Source organism: Zootoca vivipara, chromosome 9 (genome assembly GCF_963506605.1).
Source record: "Zootoca vivipara chromosome 9, rZooViv1.1, whole genome shotgun sequence".
NCBI classification, from domain to species: Eukaryota; Metazoa; Chordata; class Lepidosauria; order Squamata; family Lacertidae; genus Zootoca; species Zootoca vivipara.
The window spans coordinates 4824140-4845128 of record NC_083284.1 but is presented as its reverse complement, the minus strand read 5'-3'; the positions used below and the strand labels follow the sequence as shown (position 1 = coordinate 4845128).

Here is a 20989-nt window from a genome sequence, read left to right as displayed (position 1 = left end):
CCAACTCCACAGTTCTGTGATTCTATGACTTAAATCAGAGGCTTTCAACTTTAATTTTTTTTTTTTTGAAAAAAACAGAGAATCTCTAGTACCACATTGTGATCTCCTGCAGAACCGGAACTGCCTTAATCTCTGCCACATGCAAAATCGCAAAATGAAATGAAAGCAAAAGTAAAAAATTTTTTTGCATTAATCACTCTGCTCCTTCCCCATTTCTGCATTCATCTGTGGATTTTTTTTAACTGTACAAACATGGTATTTAAATAATTAAGTGTGCATTTCAATGCCTATTTTATCTCAGTGTACACATTCTAAAACATATTTTATTATAAAAAAATGCACTTTTCGATGCATGGTACATTTTCGAGCCAAAAACCGTATCACAAAATTCAGGGAGGTGATAAATCCTAAGGAGAACCATATTTCAAACTGTGTGTTATCACATATCACTTATTTGTTTGTTTACAGCCTTTAGCCGAAAAGGCTCTCAGAGGGGTGTACAAAGCTCAATTCTAAGTTTGGGAAAGACTCACAATCTAAAATGCCATTTCCATGAGGACTTTTGAGAAACAAAACAAAGTCACAAAGTGATGTGGAGTTGTGGGGGACTGGATCTAAGAGTGGGGAAAGGAGAAACCGAGAGACATGGAAATAGCTCTAACTTCCCCAGTTTAGAATCATAGAATTGAACACTTGGAAGGGGCACCCAAGGGTCCTCTAGTCCAACCCCCTACAGTGCAGGAATCTTAGCTAAAGAATCCCTGACAGGTCACCATCCAACCTCTGCTTAAAAACCTCCAAGGAAGGAGAGTCTTCCACTTTCTAAGTCTATTCCACTGTCAAGCCACTCCCACCATCGGAAAGTCCCCCCCCCCCAGCGTTTAGTTGGAATTTCCATTTTTTGGTCATTTGAATCCATTTGTTCAGGAGAAAACAAGCTTGCTCCATCTTCCATGTGAGATGGCTACCATATCCTCTCTCGGTCTTCCCTTCTCTAGGCCAGGCATCCCCAAACTTCGGCCCTCCAGATGTTTTGGACTACAATCCCCATCATCCCTGACCACTGGTCCTATTAGCTAGGGATCATGGGAGTTGTAGGCCAAAACATCTGGAGGGCCGCAGTTTGGGGATGCCTGCTCTAGGCTAAACAGACCCAACTCAGGCCTGAAAATGTGATATCCATCTCAGGTAGTTCACTGTCCATGGAGAGGGCTCAGATATGCCTCCCCCCAAGTTGGAGAAAAACAAAACAAAACGGGAGTTGCGTAGTGCAGGCCAACACTCAGAGGCCACGCACTGCCTGTCATTCCCATTTCACACCCTGCCGCTGCTGACGTACATTTTGAACTGCGATAGCGCATTGTCAGATAATTATGTTCCAATCATATTTCTTTCCCCCCCAAAGAACAAAAGCTGTCTTGGCTTTTAAGCCGCTCCAGGACAAGAATTGACAGACGAAGGGAATACAGGATCCAGCTGGCTTCTTGGAGCCTTCAGTGATGGGTAGAGTGGGGGGAATTCCCCTCGAAAGCTGAAGGAAGGCAGCTCACACCAAATTCCCCACCGGTTGGAGTTTATTCAGCAATGCATCGCAGGGCTAGACTTCAACGAGTCTGCGAGAGCTTTCCATTATGACACGCTTTGTATAGGAGAAGTGTACACTTTCGTGGCTGTTTCATCCCTTGGAATTACGCTTCCCCACAGTCCTTGCAATGTGACAATGTTTTCACTTGTGTTCTAAGCAAAAATCTGCTCTTATTCCCTTATGGGGTACACAAGAGCCTTATTGGGTTCTCCATCGGTCGGAGAATATATAACAGAGGCCAACCAGAGAAGTTTGAGAAGCAAAGCCTTTATTTGCTGTTGCAACAGGGTCCTTCCCCTCACACAGGAGAACAAGGAAGGAACCCAGAACAAAAGAGAGCCTCCACTTTTATCAGTTTCCCCATCACCAAGAAACACCCCCAATACATCATTCCTACATCACAGCTATGTAATCAATACCTCACAAAAAGGAGGGTTCAAGGTAGAAATCTGAGCACTTTTGACACCTCTCCTAGTCCTCCTATCACCCCTCCCAGGTGTGAATTCCTAAACACAAAGAGAAATTAACATTTTCGTAAGAGTTGATCACTGTCTTTTGTTCAGAGGAGTCTTCCATTGTGAATGAGATACCATTGACAGGGAATTATGGCTCCCAAGTTGCTAGTCATGTGGAAATGTGCGCATATGCTGATCCTTAAGCCTTCCTTAAGGCAGGGTTGAGTCCAAGCGGGAGGGGTGAGGGTCTCTGGAGTGGAGCAGAGGCGAAGAAGGTGGTGTTGCGAGGGATTCTGGGTAACTGCAGCTGTCAAATTCGGTCACCCCTCTCTGTTCATTAGTAATGGTGTCCTGCAACACCCCCCCCCCCCAATATGATTTTATAACACTTGTTAACGGAGAAATCTGAGGTCTCCTTGGACAAAAACAAGGACACCAGCCAGGAATACCTGAGCAAAACAACAGCCACTAGGCTTGGTCTTTATTGAAGAAGATTGTCGCGACAGGACTCCCACCAGCAACAAGATGAAGCAAGATGGAAGCCCCGTACAAAAGAGAACCCAAATTGTCATTAGCTGCTAATCCCCATGTTTACGGGACGCAGGTGGCGCTGTGGGTTAAACCACAGAGCCTAGGGCTTGCTGATCAGAAGGTTGGCTGTTCGAATCCCTGCGATGGGGTGAGCTCCCGTTGCTCGGTCCCAGCTCCTGCCAACCTAGCAGTTCGAAAGCACGTCAAAGTGCAAGTAGATAAATAGGCACCACTACAACGGGAAGGTAAGGGACCCAGGTGGTGCTGTGGGTTAAATCACAGAGCCTAGGGCTTGCTGATCAGAAGGTCAGCGGTTCAAATCCCTGTGACGGGGTGAGTTCCCGTTGCTCGGTCCCAGCTCCTGCCAACCTAGCAGTTCGAAAGCACATCAAAGTGCAAGTAGATAAATAGGGACTGCTCTGGCGGGAAGGTAAACGGCGTTTCCGTGCGCTGCTCTGGTTCACCAGAAGCAGCTTTGTCATTCTGGCCACATGATCCGGAAGTTGTCTGCGGACAAACGCCGGCTCCCTCGGCCTATAGAGCGAGATGCGCGCCGCAACCCCAGAGTCGGACATGACTGGACCTGATGGTCAGGGGCACCTTTACCTTTACCTTTACAGCGGGAAGGTAAACGGCGTTTCCGTGTGCTGCTCTGGTTTGCCAGAAGCGGCTTTGTCATGCTGGCCACATGACCTGGAAGCTGTACGCCGGCTCCCTCGGCCAATAACGCAAGATGAGCACTGCAACCCCAGAGTCGGTCACGGCTGGACCTAATGGTCCCATTGTTACACCCCCCAAAACTACATCATGGTTACATCATGAAAGGGGAGGTCTGGTGGCAGTAATCTGAGCATCCTGGACCCTGCCCCGTGCCTCCCCTTGCCCTCCACCAAACATCCAAAAGAGATATTGACATTTCCCTGTTTCCCAGCCAAGTTAATCCCACTCTTTTGTCTTCATCTGGGCTTGTTATTTCTGGAATGGCTACCTGTCTGGCACTCAGGTATCAGGAGGCCAGGAATTATCACTCAGGCAGAGGGGCTGCTGAGTAGCTGAGCTCCCATGTCCCATGTTTTCCCAGTGAGCCAGCACATAGATCCGTTTATCAGTGAATGGTGAAATATACTCGGAGTCGAGAGTGAATTTCATGCTCTTTATTCAGCTCGTAGTCATCAAGGAGAAGAAGAGAAGAAGAATGCCCTTTCCCCAAAACCATCTGCTTATATACATTATTTACACAATGGGCTTTGCGTGATTGGCTACTTCAGGGCTACACCTGTGGGCCAATCAAGTTTGTGGATTGACTTCTGCCAGCCGCCTGATTGGCTGCTCCCGCAGGCCAATCAGGTTGCAGATTCACTTCCACCTGGAGTTGGATTGGGTGGCTCCTGCGGACCAATCAGACTGCTGATTCTGGATCCTATTGTTCTATGATTCAGCTCAGTACATAACAAATGGATAGGAAGAAACTGTGATGAAGTGTTTTGTGGGGACAAATCACAAAAGTCACAAAAGTGATTGTGCCGATTTGGGTAGTGGGCTGTAGGTGCATGATATCTGCTGGAGGGGCAACCCCCCCAAACCTATACATAAATTCCTGCAACACGATGCATCTACCAGAACCCTCTTTGTGCTTCAGATAAAAAGAGGTTTGGGGGTTGTTTTTTTACATGAACAGTCACCACTAGTTTCCTCCTAAGCTGGTTCTTAACAGTTTGGAGATCTGGCTGCATTCTTACATATATACCGCTGTCCTCACTGAAAAGGACTTTTGCAGAAATCCCACATGGTTAGGGAAGCCTTCACCAACCTCCTTATTCCTGCATTGCCGGGGGGAAGGGGGTTGGATTAGATCAGGCATCGGCAACCTCCGGCCCATGGGACAGATACGGCCCATGGAGGCCATTTATCCGGCCCACGGGCCGCCCGTGAACTGAGCCACCCGCTCGGCAAGTCCCCTGCGTGCTGCGGTAAACCGGCACAACGCGGCGCGGGAACTCACCGGCACCGAAAATCGTGTCTAAGCAGCCGCAAAAACAATTTCTGGCACTGCGGACATTTTGGAAATGGGCAGCCGGCACTGGAAATCGCTTCTGCGCAGCCGCGGACATGCGCAGAAGCCATTTCTGGTGTTCTGGACATGGGCAGCACGGCACCGGAAATTGCTTCTGCGCCTGCACGGCCCATGTCCGGCCCACGGACAATAGTCCGTGGGAATCCTCTGGCCCACGGCAGAAAACATTGCCGACACCTGGACTAGATGATGCTTGAGGGTCCCTTCCACCTCTATGATTCTATTTTCGGAACAACATCCTCCATCAGCCCGAGCACTTCATATGACTGTGCTGGCTGGAGCTGGCGGGAGCAGTAGTTCTGCAACATCTGGAGAGCACCGGGTTGGGGAACCCTGCCTCATAGGACCGACAGTTTTCACATTGCACCTCCATAGAAGCTTATCATGGCATCCATTGAACAGGTGGCTACCCTCCCTGTTTGGATGGCGGGCGAAGGTGGGTGTGAGGGACAGGGGATATCGCGAAGTCCCTCCCCTCCTGAGTTCAAGCCAATCCCCGAGCACAGGGGGAAGCAGAGAGAGTTCCGATTCCAGTGGGGAAGCAGGAAGTCGTGTCCGAGGCTCAGGCAAGGTAGAGGAGCCAGGGTCCCAGGTGGGACAGGAAGGGGCGAATAAGGGCGGGAGACCCATCCCCCCAACTCCGGAATTACGCAGAAAGAGGAGGGGAAAGAGGATGGGTCTGCCAAAGCTTTTGTGTTGGAGAAAGACGCGCCAAAAGCCATTAGGAGGTTCTGAAACCGACTGACCACATCACTCCGTGTAAATAGCAATGACTTAAGCACTGTAAATACGCAGCACCAATAAAAGAATAAAATGCAGAGCTGCGTAGCGTCGTTACTCTGAAGTAGTCCGCTCCGGCCACTGTGACAGCAACCTCCTAATCCTTTTTGGGCTACTTTGGAGTTGCCGGGATGAGCGTGTCAGAGGCGGAGAGATGGCGGCAGATCGCGGAGCAAGCCCAGCAAGAACTGCAGCAGCTGTCGCTGCAGGCGCAGGGGGAATTGAAGGCAGCTAAAGAAGAGACTAAGAAGGTCCAGGACGACCGGCTACAACTTGCGGAACAGGTGAGAGCGCTACAGGAAAGAGAGCAGGAATTAAGGGCGGTGGCGGTAGACCTCCAAAACAAGCTGGATGCAGAGAAAAACAAGGCGGGAGGGGCACCCCAAGTCCAAGTGCTGCCAGGAAGGAGAGCCGGGACGCTAGTAAGCAAGTTTAATGGAGACCCGAAGGAATATCAGGGCTTTGAGACTGAGATTGTGTATGCTCTTGAGCTGCACCACGATGAGTTCCCTGATGATGAGCACAGGGTAGCGTTTATTGTGGAGCACCTTACCGGGGCAGCCAGGGAGTGGCTAAGACCGTTAATTGCAACAAAGAATCCTTGCATGAAGAATGTCAAACTATTTCTAGAAGGTTTGAAAACGATGTATTCGTCCGATAGTCATATGGACCAGACTAAGGAGGAACTTCACAATTTACGCCAAGGAAATATGACAGTTCGCGCGTATTGGGCGAAATTCACCATGCTGGTGCACAGATTGGGGTGGGAACTAGAGTCACCCCCAATGCAAGCGGCGTTCTACTTGGGGTTGCATGAGGAGGTGAAGGATGAGCTCTCGAGAGGTCCAAAGCCCAGTAATATGGATCAGCTGAGCAAAGCGGCTCTGGCGGTGGGGGTGAGACAGGAATCCCGGTGGAGCGACAAGCAAGCAACGCGCGCAAAGCGGGCTTGGTTCCCACGGTCGCAGGAGAAGCCACCCCCCCAACAACCCTTTCAAGCCACGCCTGGGGCCAGTCAGGACCAGGAACCCATGCAGATTGATAGCGCGCGCGCGGGGGCTTTTCAAACCCCAGCGGCGCCAAGACGCAAGGAGGGAAGGGGTGGGAATTGCTTTCTCTGCAACTCCCCCCAGCATCTCGTCAGAGACTGCCCACATCGCAGGGAGTGGCAAGGAAAGGCGGGAACGGTTGTGCCCTCCCCCACTGACGCAGCACCACAGCAGGGAAACGGGAAAGCCTGGCTGCAGGAGACAAGGGGCAGCAGCCAGGCACAGTCAGCAGACAACAGCCCCAGCCCACCCACCCGCACAGAGAGGAGCAGAGCCAGCCCACCCCTCCCAGAGCAGGAGTGGTTCTAGAAGTGACGCTCACGCTCCCAAATGGCTATCCCCTGACAGTCCTCGCCTTAATTGACAGTGGGGCGTCAGCGAACTTCTTCTCGAGGAACTTTGCAGAAGAGCACCAGATCCAGCTTCTGCAGCTGGATTTTCCTCTGCACGTGGCGACCATTGACGGCAGAGAGCTGCTGGGAGGGGCCATCACTCATCAAACCCCCCCCCCATGAAAATGACGGTGGGAAGGCACTCAGAGACACTGGCATTCAACGTCACCACCATCTCAGACCCCCCCCATCGTCTTGGGCATGAGCTGGCTGGCGCGCCACGACCCCTCCATCAGTTGGCACCAGAGATGCATCACTTTTGGATCGGACTTTTGCCTGGAACATTGCATGCAGCACCGACCAGGGGAGGGGCCTCCGATAGCCACGGTGGCCACCATGCACGTCAAAGGGGGTGAGGCGATACCCAAGCCGTACTGGGACCTGCAGGAGGTCTTCAGCGAAGCGGAGTCCGACCACCTACCCCCACACAGGCCTTTTGACTGCCAGATCAACCTGGTGCCAGGGGCAACTATACCCCCAGCCAAGCTGTACGCCATGTCAGACCAGGAACTGGAGGATCTGCGCGCTTTCATCGACAAGAACCTCAAGCGGGGGTTCATCAGAGAAAGCAAGGCAGCAGGGGGCAGCCCGGTCTTCTGGGTGGACAAGAAAGACACGCAACAGCGCCGTCTGGTGGTGGATTTTAGACGACTGAATTCAGTGACAGAGCCAGTGGCTTTCCCCATGCCCAGAGTGGATGATCTCCTGACAGCGGCACGCAGGGGCAAGATTTTCACCAAGCTAGACCTGAGGGGGGCGTACAACTTGATCAGGATCCGGGAAGGCGATGAATGGAAAACCACGATGTTCACGCCTCTGGGCTCTTTTGAATATCTGGTGATGCCCTTCGGGTTGCAAGGGGGCTCAGCATGCTTCCAGGCCTTCATGCACCACGTCCTGGGGTCCCTCCTCTTCAGGAAATGCTTGGTCTTCCTGGATGACATCCTTATTTACTCCAATGACCCAGTGCAGCATGTGAAAGATGTCAGGGAGGTGTTGCAGCGCCTGAAGGAGAACCACCTGTATGTGAAGCTGGAGAAGTGCAAGTTTCACACCAAGGAGGTGGACTTCCTGGGCTACAAGCTGTCAGACAAGGGGCTGGCGATGGACAAGGACAAGGTGCAGGCCATCCTGGACTGGCACAGCCCCAGGACGCGCAAAGATGCCCAACGCCTACTAGGCTTCGCCAACTTCTACAGGAAGTTCATCAAGAACTTCTCTCGCGTTACGGCTCCCATCACTGACTGCCTGAGAGGCAAGCAGAAGTTCAGGTGGACACCAGAGGCGCAAGCAGCGTTCGAAAGCCTCAAGAGGGTGTTCGCCTCAGACCAGAACCTGTTCCACGTGGTTCAGGACGCGCCCCTACGCGTGGAGACAGATGCTTCTGATAAAGCTGTGGGCGCCATTTTGTTGCAACTGGACGCCAACAGAGAGTGGAGACCCTGTGCCTTCTTCTCCAGGAAGTTGACCCAGCCAGAGCGAAACTACACGGTGATTGATCGGGAACTTCTTGCGATCCACGCTGCGTTCCAGCACTGGAGACACTTCCTGGTGGGCGCCAAGCACCCCATCCAAGTGTGCACGGACCACAAAAACCTGGAGTTCTGGAGAACTGCCAGGGTGCTCAACCAGCGGCAGATACGGTGGGCAGAGTTCTTCTCGAACTTCAACTTCTCCATACACTACATCCCGGGAGAGCAGAATGTCAGGGCGGATGCCCTCTCCCGCAAGCCAGAGTACATGGAGGAGGAGGCGCCACCGGCACCCAGGCACATTTTCCCCCCGTCAGCATGGTCCTGCGGAGCAGCAGTGGTGAGCGAGGCAGAACTCACAGCACTGACGGCAGCGGATGAATTTGCCAACCGCATCTTCAGAGAACTGAGAGGGGGGGGGAGCAGGCAAAAGACTTTGCAGAACGCAGGGGGCTGCTTTTCTACAAAGGTGCACTGTACCTGCCCACCACCCAGCTTAGACGTACGGTCCTCAAGCAGATGCACGACAACCCAACGGCGGGTCATTTTGGGAGGGACAAAACCACTCACCTAGTCATGAGACACTTCTGGTGGCCAGGGGTGAGGGAAGATGTTCGAGACTATGTAAGGGGCTGTGACACCTGCCAGCGGGCAAAGGTGGTCAGAGCAGCGCCACCGGGATTGCTGGAGCCCTTAGCCACGCCACACAGGCCGTGGGAAGTGGTGTCCATGGACTTCATCACAGATCTGCCTTCTTCCAGGGGCAAGACCGCAGTGTTGGTGGTGGTGGACCTCATGTCCAAAATGTGCCATTTTATACCGTGTGCCAGGGCGGTCTCTGCAGAAGAGACAGCCAAACTGTTTGTGGATCACGTATTCAGACTGCATGGATTACCTTTAAGGGTTATTTCGGATCGTGGCCGCCAATTTGTTTCCAGGTTCTGGCGGCGGCTCATGAACCTCCTGCAGGTGGAGGTCAGCTTGTCGACGGCTAGACACCCGCAGACCAATGGACAGGCGGAGAGGGTCAACGCCATTCTGCAGCAGTACCTGAGATGTTACGTCAGCCAGAGGCAAACGGACTGGGTGGATCGCCTGCCACTGGCAGAATTTGCCTACAACAATGCGGTGCACGTCTCCACAGGGGTGTCGCCCTTTAAGGCCAATTACGGGCGTGACCTCAGATCTTTCCCAGAGAGGGAGGGGGAGGAGGAGGAGGAAGGCCCACAGGCTGAGGATTGGGCAGAGGAACTGGAGACGGTGCACCAGCAGCTCAGAGAACACTTGGAGAGAGCCAAGGAAGCGTACAAGAGGGGGGCAGATCGCCACAGGCGACCGGGGGAGGTCATTAGGGTGGGGGACAAAGTTTGGTTGTCCTTGGAGGGCCTTCCCATCAGAGGGCGATGCAAAAAGCTGGCGCCCAGAAGGTTGGGCCCCTTCACGGTCACGCAACAGGTCAACCCGGTGGCATACAGGCTGGCACTGCCAGAGGACATGAGGGTGCACCCAGTGTTTCATAGATCGCTGCTGTCGCCGTACAGGGAAAGTAGCAGGCTCCGAGACAGCGAACAAACCCCTGAGGGAGGGGGGGAGAGGGAAGGCAGGGAGCAACTCAATGAGGCCACAGCCATCCTGGATTCAAGGTGGGGGGTGGGGGGACTGGAGTACCTCATGGCATGGGAGGATGCTCCACCGTCCCAGAATGAATGGGTCCCAGCCACTCAGATACAGGAGGAATTCCTGGTAGAAGAATTTCACGCCCTCTTTCCCCATAGACCCAAGCCCTGGCACATGGAAAGGGAGGGGGAGGGGGAGGAAGCACGGGAGAGCAGTTCACCATGGCGCTGGGAAGCGGAGTTTGAGGAACCAGAGGATGAGGTATGGGTGTCACCGAGATCCACCCAGTCAGAGGAAGGAGCAGATTGGCAGAACATTTTTACCCCCACCAGCTCTGACGCCACAGACTTTTTGGGATTCCCGTCCTCCCAGGCGGAAGGGGGGGGCTTGCAGGACTGGGGGGAGGTGTTCACACCAACGGGCTCGGAAAGCACTGAGTTCTTAGGCTTCCAGTCGTCACCGACACCTGGGGGGGACCTGGGGAGGGGTGAAGGAGAGCTTGGGAGGGGGGTGGATGTGAGGGACAGGGGATATCGCGAAGTCCCTCCCCTCCTGAGTTCAAGCCAATCCCCGAGCACAGGGGGAAGCAGAGAGAGTTCCGATTCCAGTGGGGAAGCAGGAAGTCGTGTCCGAGGCTCAGGCAAGGTAGAGGAGCCAGGGTCCCAGGTGGGACAGGAAGGGGCGAATAAGGGCGGGAGACCCATCCCCCCAACTCCGGAATTACGCAGAAAGAGGAGGGGAAAGAGGATGGGTCTGCCAAAGCTTTTGTGTTGGAGAAAGACGCGCCAAAAGCCATTAGGAGGTTCTGAAACCGACTGACCACATCACTCCGTGTAAATAGCAATGACTTAAGCACTGTAAATACGCAGCACCAATAAAAGAATAAAATGCAGAGCTGCGTAGCGTCGTTACTCTGAAGTAGTCCGCTCCGGCCACTGTGACAGTGGGGGACTTGAATACGGTAGTCGGCTCGCAGGGGTAAGGTCAGATTTTATTTTTTCAGTAGAAACAGGACTCCATGTGGCTTCTGTAATTCCAAAACTGTCCCTGGAAAATCAGGACACTTGGAGGGTATGAAAACATCTGCATGACACAGCAGAGGAAGACATAATACAACATTGGCTGGTAGGATCATTAGCGCTCTCAGTGGCAATGCCAGCTGGCGCCGCTAGGATCCAACCGACTAGAATGCTGTGCTGCCTTGGTCCTATTATACTGCCTCTAGAAATGAAAAGGAAAGTCCCCTCCTTTATAAATCTCTTTCTCTGCCCAGTAGATCTTTCCTTTTGGGAAGTTTTCTCCAAATCATTCTTCCCGAAGCCTGCCACTGGCACAGAAACAATTCTCCTCCCCGCACAACCCACCCTCTCCAGCCCTCGGCAACCATGGAGAAGAATTGATCTGTCATCTTTCTAACAGCCACTTATGTATTTGAAAACTATGATCATCCGTTATCTTCTCAGATTGACAGAAAGTATCGCTTCTCTGGGTGGTCGCGTACAATGCCATCTTGAAATAAATACCCTGCCTTCGAGACGCTACATAAATTGTGCCTCTCTTTTTTTATTATTATCATTCTCCGGCGTATAGGGACAAAATGTATTTTCTCTAAGCCTCGGGTCCTTCAGAAATCAAAACCGCAGAACAACATGGGGGTGCGCATTGTTGCTCAGACACCATCACTCTCTCTTGGCCTCCCTGTGTGCATCTCTCTTTCCCCCTCTCCATAGATATATTTTTTGGGTGCATTGCTTGTAACCTTTTGGCATCTTCTATAGATAATATCGTAAAATTCAGATCTTTGCAGTGTTCTGGCATTAGGCTCCAGCACAATCTCCCCCATCCTGGTGCCCTCCATGTGTTTTGGACTAAAACTTCCATCAGCCCCTGCCAGTACGTCCCATTTGTGATTCCACTATGTTCCCAGTGTTCATCATTAAACACGCTCCGTATAAGTTTGGGCCTGCCTGCCTTCTTCACAGTTGCAGTGCATCATGGATCGTGTTGTCTATAGCTATGGAATGTGTGATGAGCAGGTCTTACAAATACAAAACAGCCACATTCTGACTGCGAATTTCCCAGTAACGGTGAGCGCGACGGCAGCAGAACTACAAAGTCCATGATGCAGTGTTGCTGCATATGGAGTAAGCATTTGTGGAGGGTTTGGGAGCAATGGCCAGGCTCAATATTACTCTATACTGACTGGCATAGGCTCATCAGGGTTTTAGACAGGGGACATTCCCAGTTCTACCTGAAAACATCAAGGATTGAACTGGGAAGCTACACGGTGGTCTTTCCACAGTGAGGCAAATGGGCACCAGGAAAAAAATCCAGTCGAAACAAAGCCAGACTCTTTCAAATTGGGAAAACTGTTCTGCCTCAAAAGAACCCTGTATCTTCTGCTTTGGATGGGATTACTTGTAACCCTGAGTTTAATCTGGGACTTTGCATTGTCTAAATAGCTTTAAGCAAGGCTCTGGATTCATCCATCCATCTGAATGTGGGGCATTTAATTCTGACCTACCTTACATGGTGCTGCAAGGATCACCGAGATATAATACATTAAGCGTTTTGTACATTCTCAGGTATTATTGGGAGAGAAATGGTTCTTCTCTGGCACCCGGGAGGACGAGCCGCCAAAACTTAATTTTGCCAACTCAGTGTCAAGAAATGTGTTTCTGCAGCCTTTGCCCGGTTTTATCAAAATGTTCCACAAAATCCTTCTTCTCGGGATGTAATCTGCTATCAGTTCTTAGCACGCTCTTGCTGAAGGAAGTTACTTTAATGCTATTAACTCAGATGGGTTCCCCCCCCCTCCCTTGTCTTCACAACTCCTTAGGATTTCCTCGGCAGGTTGGCGGAGCTTCTAAACCTCACCATTTTTGAATCTGAAGTACTGAAAACATGCCTTCCATGGTTCATTCATGGGGGATTAATAGTTCCCACTGTAGAACCAGGAATCTGATATCTGCTTGCTGAGAGATCGCTTTGTAAAATGACACCATCAGATCGTCATCTCCCCCCCCTTTTTTTTAGGATTAAGGGGTCCAGAAATTCATCCACTTTGGAGGACAACTCTTGTCTGCTTCGTCTCCTGCCTCTCATCAGCTCCTTTCTCCGTTGGTATAGAATCATAGAATTGTAGAGTTGGACCCCCCAGGGTCATCTAGACCAACCCCCTGCAATGCAGGAAGAAGGAGGTTAGTGAAGGCTTCCCTGCTGATGTGGGATGCAGTGTTTGGGAATTATTACGTAGTTTAGGGGGGAAAGGCAAGTAAGAAGTGACACAATAGATGCTCATAGAGTTATACATGGCGTGGAAAAAATTATTTCTCATAATGCTAAAACTCGCTCATGAACATTCAATGAAGCTGCGTGCTGGAAGATTCAGGACAGATATAAGAAAGTTTTGATAAGTGTTGGAAATGTAAAGAGAAAGAAGGTTCTTTTTGTCATATGTGGTGGTCTTGTAGTAAGGTTAAGGCTTACTGGGAAATGATATAAAATGAAATGAAAAGGATGTTTAAAATAACGTTCATAAAAACAAACAAACCCAGAAGCCTTTCTTCTGGGAATGATAGGGACATAACTACCTAAATTGTATAGAAATTTATTCATGTATGTAAATACAGCGGCAAGAATGTTACCTGCCCAGAAATGGAAAGAAGAAGAAGTCCAAGAAAAGGAAGAATGTATACAAAAACTTATGGACTATGCAGAAATGGTGAAACTTACTGGTAGAATAAGAAATCAAGACAGCAAACTTTTTATAAAAGGATGGAAATGGTTTATTGAATATTTACAGATAAATTGTAAACAGATAAAAACAGTGGCAGGATTATTGTAATAACCTGCAGCTATATAAGTGTCTGTGTGAGTGATAAATAAATGAGCAAGTTAAGTTAATTTGGATACGCAGAAGATATTAAAAATAAATTTAAGGAACCACAGAAAGAGGGGGAAGGAAGTCAAGTTTTAAAATGTCAAAATGAATGCAAAAACAGTAAATGTATATATCTGAAAAGTATAAATAAAATTTAGAAAATGAAAGTTCTTCATGCAGCACATCGTTAAACTATGGAACTCCCTGCCACAGGAGGCAGTGATGGCCACCCATATGGATGGCACCAAAATAGGATTAGATCAATTCGTGGAGGAAAGTATTTTCAATGGCTACCAGCCAGGATGGCTCTTCTCTGCGTCCACAGTTGGAGGCAGCAATGCTTCTGAATGCCAGTTGCTGAAAACCACAAGAGGGGAGAGTGGGCTTGCATTAATATCAAGGTGCCCCATGATATTCTTGTAAAGAAGCTGGTAAAATGCGGGCTAGACAATGCTACCATTGAGTGGATTTGTAGCTGGCTTACTGACCGAACCCAAAGGGTGCTCATAAATGGCTCCTCCTCATCCTGGAGAGTAGTGACTAGTGGGGTGCCACAGGGTTCTGTCTTGGGCCCAGTCTTGTTCAACATCTTTATCAATGACTTGGATGATGGGCTTGAGGGCATCCTGAGCAAGTTTGCAGACGACACCAAATTGGGAGGGGTGCCTAATGACCTTAACAGATTAGACAACTGGGCCAAAGCAAACAAGATGAATTTTAACAAGGAGAAATGTAAAGTACTACACTTGGGCAAAAAAAAAATGAAAGGCACAAATACTGGATGGGAGACACCTGGCTTGAGAGCAGTACATGTGAAAAGGATCTAGGAGTCTTGGTAGACCACAAACTTGACATGAGTCAACAGTGTGATGCAGCAGCTAAAAAAGCCAATGCAATTCTGGGTTGCATCAATAGGAGTATAGCATCTAGATCAAGGGAAGTAATAGTACCACTGTATTCTGCTCTGGTCAGACATCACCTGGAGTACTGTGTCCAGTTCTGGGCACCGCAGTTCAAGAAGGATACTGACAAGCTGGAACGTGTCCAGAAGAGGGCAACCAAAATGGTCAAAGGCCTGGAAATGATGCCTTATGAGGAACAGCTTAGGGAGCTGGGTATGTTTAGCCTGGAGAAGAGAAGGTTAAGGGGTGATATGATAGCCATGTTCAACTATATAAAAGGATGCCATATAGAGGAGGGAGAAAGATTGTTTTCTGCTCCTCCAGAGAAGCAGACACGGAGCAATGGATTCAAACTACAAGAAAGAAGATTCCACCTAAACATTAGGAAGAACTTCCTGACAGTAAGAGCTGTTCGGCAGTGGAATTTGCTACCAAGGAGTGTGGTGGAGTCTCCTTCTTTGGAGGGCTTTAAGCAGAGGCTTGACAGGCATATGTCAAGAATGCTTTGATGGTGTTTCCTGCTTGGCAAGGGGTTGGACTGGATGGCCCTTGTGGTCTCTTCCAACTCTATGATTCTATGAGTTCGGACACAACCCAGTTAGGTCAACAACATGTCTGAACACCTGGAAAAACCCCAAGATGGCAGCCTTATGCTCCCAAAGGCCCACCTCCCCTTCGGCCCCCTTCTGGGACACCTTAACATCTCAGAATGAAATATAACAAATGTTCCTTCTTCCCTAGCTTAAGAACCCCTGGTCACCAGTTCTGCCTTTCTTTGTGCTGTGTCTTTGGTTCTTCATCCCCGAAGGTAGCAAGACGGATGGTGCCCATTAACTCGCCTCCACTCCTGCAAATGGGCAAAGGGACCGTCGTGAAATCAGTGAACGTGAAAAGGCCCCTTCCATCACACCTGCCGAACCAGTCATGGCAGAGCAGAGCAGAGCAGCGGCGCTGCAAAGAGGCCGTAAAGATGATTGGTCTGTCGCCTGTCCCACGTTATGTGACCTACTTGCCGGCTTTTAAAGATGTTCCTCTTTCCTTTGGGTGTCTAAGGCTGACAGCAAATCCAAGACCTGGCAAAGGAAATGTGGACCCCATTTATACACACCATCCTAATTTTCATGGGTCTGCTGAAGACGCTCAAAGAGGGAAAAATCCCAGCCTTGTCATGGGAGATTGAGTTTAGGCCGGAGGGGATGTTTGGCTTTGCTACAGCAGGAGAACTGGATGAGATAACTGCCTGTTCTTTGTTTCATTGTAAATATATATTACATATTATATTGCCGTTGTATATAGGAAAGTATTCAGCCAGTAGTTTTTTTGGTAATTTGGGGGAAGATTACGGGATCGAAGAAAAACCCTTCTTTCAAATACAGACAGAAATTCTGCAGGCGGTGCGCATGACTAGTTTGTTCTTTTACGGAAATTGCCCTGGTTGTGTCATCCAGGTGCAGTCAGGGCCCATGTTCTCCCACAATGCAACATTTGAGCAATGCTATGCCAGGACTCACAATCAATTTAGATGTGTCCTGCATCTGTGTGTCTGTGTGGCAGAAATGGGTCCCTGAACACTTTAAGGCAATCCCAAAAACAGACAATACAATTTGAGATCTCCTTTTCCACTACAGGGCAGTTTCAGAATTCAAAACTTTGAGCATTAGTGCAAAGGTATTTACAGGGCGATGCAAATACTATATTTTTCATATTTCAAAGCAAGAGTATACTCACCTTATCAGCCTCTCTTGATTCTGTTGCGTGCATTGCCAGGGGTTAGGCTAGATCAGACATAGGCAAACTCAGTCCTCCAGATGTTTTGGGACTACAACTCCCATCATCCCTAGCTAACAGGACCAGTGGTCAGGGATGATGGGAGTTGTAGTCCCAAAACATCTGGAGGGCCGAGTTTGCCAGTGCCTGGGCTAGATGACCCTTGGGGTATTTTCCATCTCTACAATTCTATGATTCTATGATCAATAAGAGTGTAAGGGGACCCATCTAGTGTAGCATCCTGTTCTCGCAGTGGCCAACCAGATGCATCTGGGAAGGCCAAAGCACTCTCGTCTCCTGTGATTTCCGGCAGCTGCTAATCAATATTTTTAAGGGCAATTATTTCAGTGGGCATGATCCAGGCAGGAGGACTCCTGGGAATGGGCCATGGAAAAGAATGGCCTCGTTCATTTCAATGGGACTCATGCGCAAGACTTCCTCACTGGATCACGCCCAATATGCTTTATAGTGTAAAACAACACACCTTCGAAGTCTGTTTGCAGGCGTGGTTTGGATTCAAACCACCCCTGCAAATGGGCATTTCCCCTCTCTGTTTGCATTCAAACCACCCCTGCAAACAGACTTCAAAAAGTTTATTTGGGAAGCAGGTTGTCCGTGTCCATCGACTGGTTCGTTCTTCTGCATGCTTTCAAAAGGGGATTGTTCTCAGTGCTGATCAGCTGATCGGTGCCGAGAGTGAGCTCCTCTGAAGTTGTCACCTGACATCGCAGTGGTGTCAGGGGATTACCAGGTGGCTAGCCCCACCCACCTGTCAAAGTCGGCCTGTGGGGGTGGGACAGGCATACTGTCTAGATCCAGTTCCCCACCCCTGCTTTACATGATAGTTTAGAAATAATAATAATAATAAATAGCTTAATGCTAAGACTTCCACCCCATGCAACTGCTAAGCTTCATTTGCATCTTCCTGACCCCATTTCCAAAGTCACTTATCTCCCATATTCTGCAGCCTTGCTTGGCACCCCTTTTTTCACCTTTACCCCCATGCCTGGCCACCCCCATAGTGACTTCCCGCATCTTCCACCTCCTAAACATTGCATCTACTAAGTACCCTTTTCACCTTACGCCCAAATATGAAGCCATCACCCCCTCCTATGTTTCAGACCATTTCTAGCTCCTGCTTTTGGGTTCGGCCCAATGCCCCCAATCTTTCCTCTCTTTTTTGCAGCACCATTTTCACCTTCTCTCCCTTTTTTTGCTCCACTCTCCCTTGCACACAGATCTCCCCCCTTTCCATGCCTCTCCTGTGGGATGGAACACTGGGGCAGACAAGTCACAACAGTTCCTAGAGTGTCCATTAACAGGAACTCACCTGGAGGGACACCTGACTAAGTTCAGTTCCTGTTCCTTCAGATATGCAGATGAGATGGATTAGCTGGCAGATAGAAGCTCCCAGCCAGCAGCCATTCTCTCTCTTAGCCATTTCTCCTTCAATGGGAGCACATCTCCAGAGAATCTCCAGTTAGGATGGTTCTCCCTCTCGGCCTGTTGCCAAGAGAGAGACCAGATGGAGCCTCACTTTACTAAGAAGACTCCAGGTGTACATATTTGTAACTTTTCTACATAAGCCTGCCTTTCTGAGATTATGTTGTTAACTCAGGATGTCATGTGAGTAAACTCTATCTTATTTTAATACTATTGTGTCGTGTATTTCTTTTTAAGAGGGACAAAGGGGATTTGCCAGGAAGTATAATATTGAAGTATAATATTGTTGCAAAGGTTCTAACAAACCTAACGCTCACGCTTTGCTGCACACAAAAGGGGAATGTCACTCTGCTGATATTGGAAGCTTGCTAACACAAGCTTGGATAGGATCTATCTAAAAATATATCCTAATCCACATCCCTAACATTCCCACATCTCCTATTCCACAGTCCCCTTTATGCGCATATTCCATAATGACATTGGTTACAGTATTTTCAAGAGGAACAGATTTTTGGAGAGCAACCCTATCAGTTAGAGAGGGTTAAGCTCAGCTGACAAGTATTGTACATATATGGGTGTTTGCTTGTCGATAAAACGTCGCTTCCAAATTATTACATTTAATCTGGAACTTCATGTTGAAGACAAGATACGGGACCAGGAATGAAAGACATTGTGGAATATCTGAGGGCTCCACATCCTTTATCTCTCACACATGAGGCAGCTGAGGAATGGGAACGAGAGCAGTTTAAAACAGCATTTTGTTTTCCTTTCAGTGTCTGAAATATACTCGGAGTCAAGAGTGAATTTCATGCTCTTTATTCAGCTCATAGTCATCAAGGAGGAGAAGAGAAGACGAATGGCTCTTTTCCCAAAACCATCTGCTTATATACATTATTTACACAATGGGCCTTGCGTGATTGGCTACTTCAGGGCTACACCTGTGGGCCAATTATATTGTGGATTGACTTTTGCTTGCAGCCTGATTGGCTGCTCCTACAGGCCAATCAGGTAGCAGATTCACTTCTGCCAGCCGCCTGATTGGCTGCTCCAGCAGGCCAATCAGGTTGCGGATTCACTTCCACCTGGAGTTGGATTGGGTAGCTCCCGCTGATTCTGAATCCTATTGTTCTAGGATTCAGCTCAGTACATAACACCCCTCCCCTCTAAGTTCCAGTCCTGCCCGGGAAGTTGCATTCGTAGTCCCCAAGGTCTGCTGGCCGCCTCCGTGTGCGTTGTGGCCTGGGGTGTTCCTTGGTCAGGGGTTCTGGTTCTGGCTCGTGTTCCGAGGCTGCTGGCTGTGCCGGGGCTGTCTGGTCTGGCGCCACTGAACCACTAGGTTGTAGCTCTGGTTCCGGTGTCCTTCCAGCCTCGGGGCGCCCCTCTGTGCCTACTGCTTCTGCTTCCTCTGCCCACCCCTCTCGCTCTACAGGCCTCACTGCCCTGCTGTCCCCTTGGGACCCCTCTGTCCCGCTCTCCTCCCGGGTTCCTCCTGGGAATCGTCGCCGTATCTGGTCGCAGTGGCGGCGCCAACATTGCCCCCCTTCCGTTAGTACCTCGTACGACACGGGACCGGTCACCTTGGTGACTGTGGCGGGTACCCATGCTGGGCCTGCCCCAAAATTCTTTGCATACACTGGGTCCTGGGCCACAAATGTCCGGGGGTTCCTGCCTTTCCCCACCACTACCTCATCCTGAGCTCTGTCGGGGTGAAGTCGGTCCAGTCTAGTTGCAAGGCGCCGGCCCATTAGTAATTCAGCTGGGCTCCGGCCCGTCGTTGTGCTTGGGGTGCTGTGCTGTGCTAGAAGAAATGCGGCAAGGCGGTATTCCCAGTCCCCTTGTGTCATGCGGCGGAGGCTGTCCTTGGTGGTCCGCACCATGCGCTCCGCTTGGCCATTGGTGGCAGGGTGGAATGGTGCTGAGCGGATGTGGCGGATGGCGTTCTGCGCTGTGAAGGTCTGGAACTCCTCTGACGTGAATGCGGTTCCATTGTCCGAGACGAGGGTGTCAGGGAGCCCGTGGGTCGCAAACAGCTTACGTAGTACCCGGATGGCTGCCGCCGTAGAAGTGGATGGTACCAGTGCGACCTCCAGCCATTTGGTGTAGGAATCCACCACTATGAAGAATGTTTTTCCCTGGAAGGGGCCAGCGAAGTCCACGTGCAAGCGTGACCATGGATGTCGGGCGGACTCCCAGGGCTGGACTGGGGCCCTTGGGGGATCCGGGCGGGATTCTTGGCAGGTCTGGCAGTGTTGGACCCAGGCCTCTATCTCTCTGTCAATCCCCGGCCACCACACATAACTCCTGGCAAGGGCCTTCATCCTCACTACCCCTGGGTGTGTCTCGTGTAGGGCTGTGAGGACCCTTTTGCGGAGGGGCTGGGGAACAACAACCCTGCTTCCCCATAACAGGCACCCCTTGTGGGCCGACATTTCATGTTTGCGGTTTGTGTAGCCAGCGAATTCTGGCCCGGGGCTGCTGCTGGGCCATCCTCGCCACACCCAGTCCAGGACCCGGGAGATGACCCTATCTTTTGTGGAATGGTGCGCAACTTCTTGTGCCTGAATGGGTCGGTCGGGAAGCAGCTCCAGGGTCATAACCTCTTGCGCAGGCGCTGGGTCGGGGCCTGTTTCTGGTAGTGGTAGCCTGCTGAGGGCGTCTGCGTGGCCCATCGCCTTCCCAGGGCGGTGGATTAGTGCATACTGGTAGCCGGCAAGGAAAATTGACCACCTGAGGACACGTGGAGACAACACTTGGGGGGTCTGCTTCTCAGGGGCAAACAGGCCAAGCAACGGCTTGTGGTCAGTCACTATGGTAAAGGGCCGCCCGTACAAGAAATCATGGAATTTTTTTACGCCCTTCACGATTGCCAGACCCTCCTTGTCAATCTGTGAGTAGTTTCGTTCGGCTGCAGCAAGCGTCTGGGAGAAGTATGCCACCGGCACCTCTCTTCCATCCGGGAGTTGGTGTCCCAGGACAGCGCCGATGCCATAGGGAGAGGCGTCGCATGCCAGCACCACTGGCAGCCTCTCGTCGAAGTGT

At 50.4% G+C, this 20989-nt stretch overlaps 1 protein-coding gene across 1 annotated transcript; it reads right to left on the bottom strand.

The window, feature by feature from the left end:
- Positions 1 to 18965: 18965 nt before the first annotated feature.
- On the bottom strand, positions 18966 to 20638 carry LOC132592614 (uncharacterized protein K02A2.6-like). Its single transcript, XM_060278332.1, has one exon. It carries the CDS (start codon positions 20617 to 20619, stop codon positions 19114 to 19116), a length of 1506 nt encoding a protein of 501 aa, XP_060134315.1. The 5' UTR covers positions 20620 to 20638; the 3' UTR covers positions 18966 to 19113.
- Between the last annotated feature and the right edge of the window lie 351 nt (positions 20639 to 20989).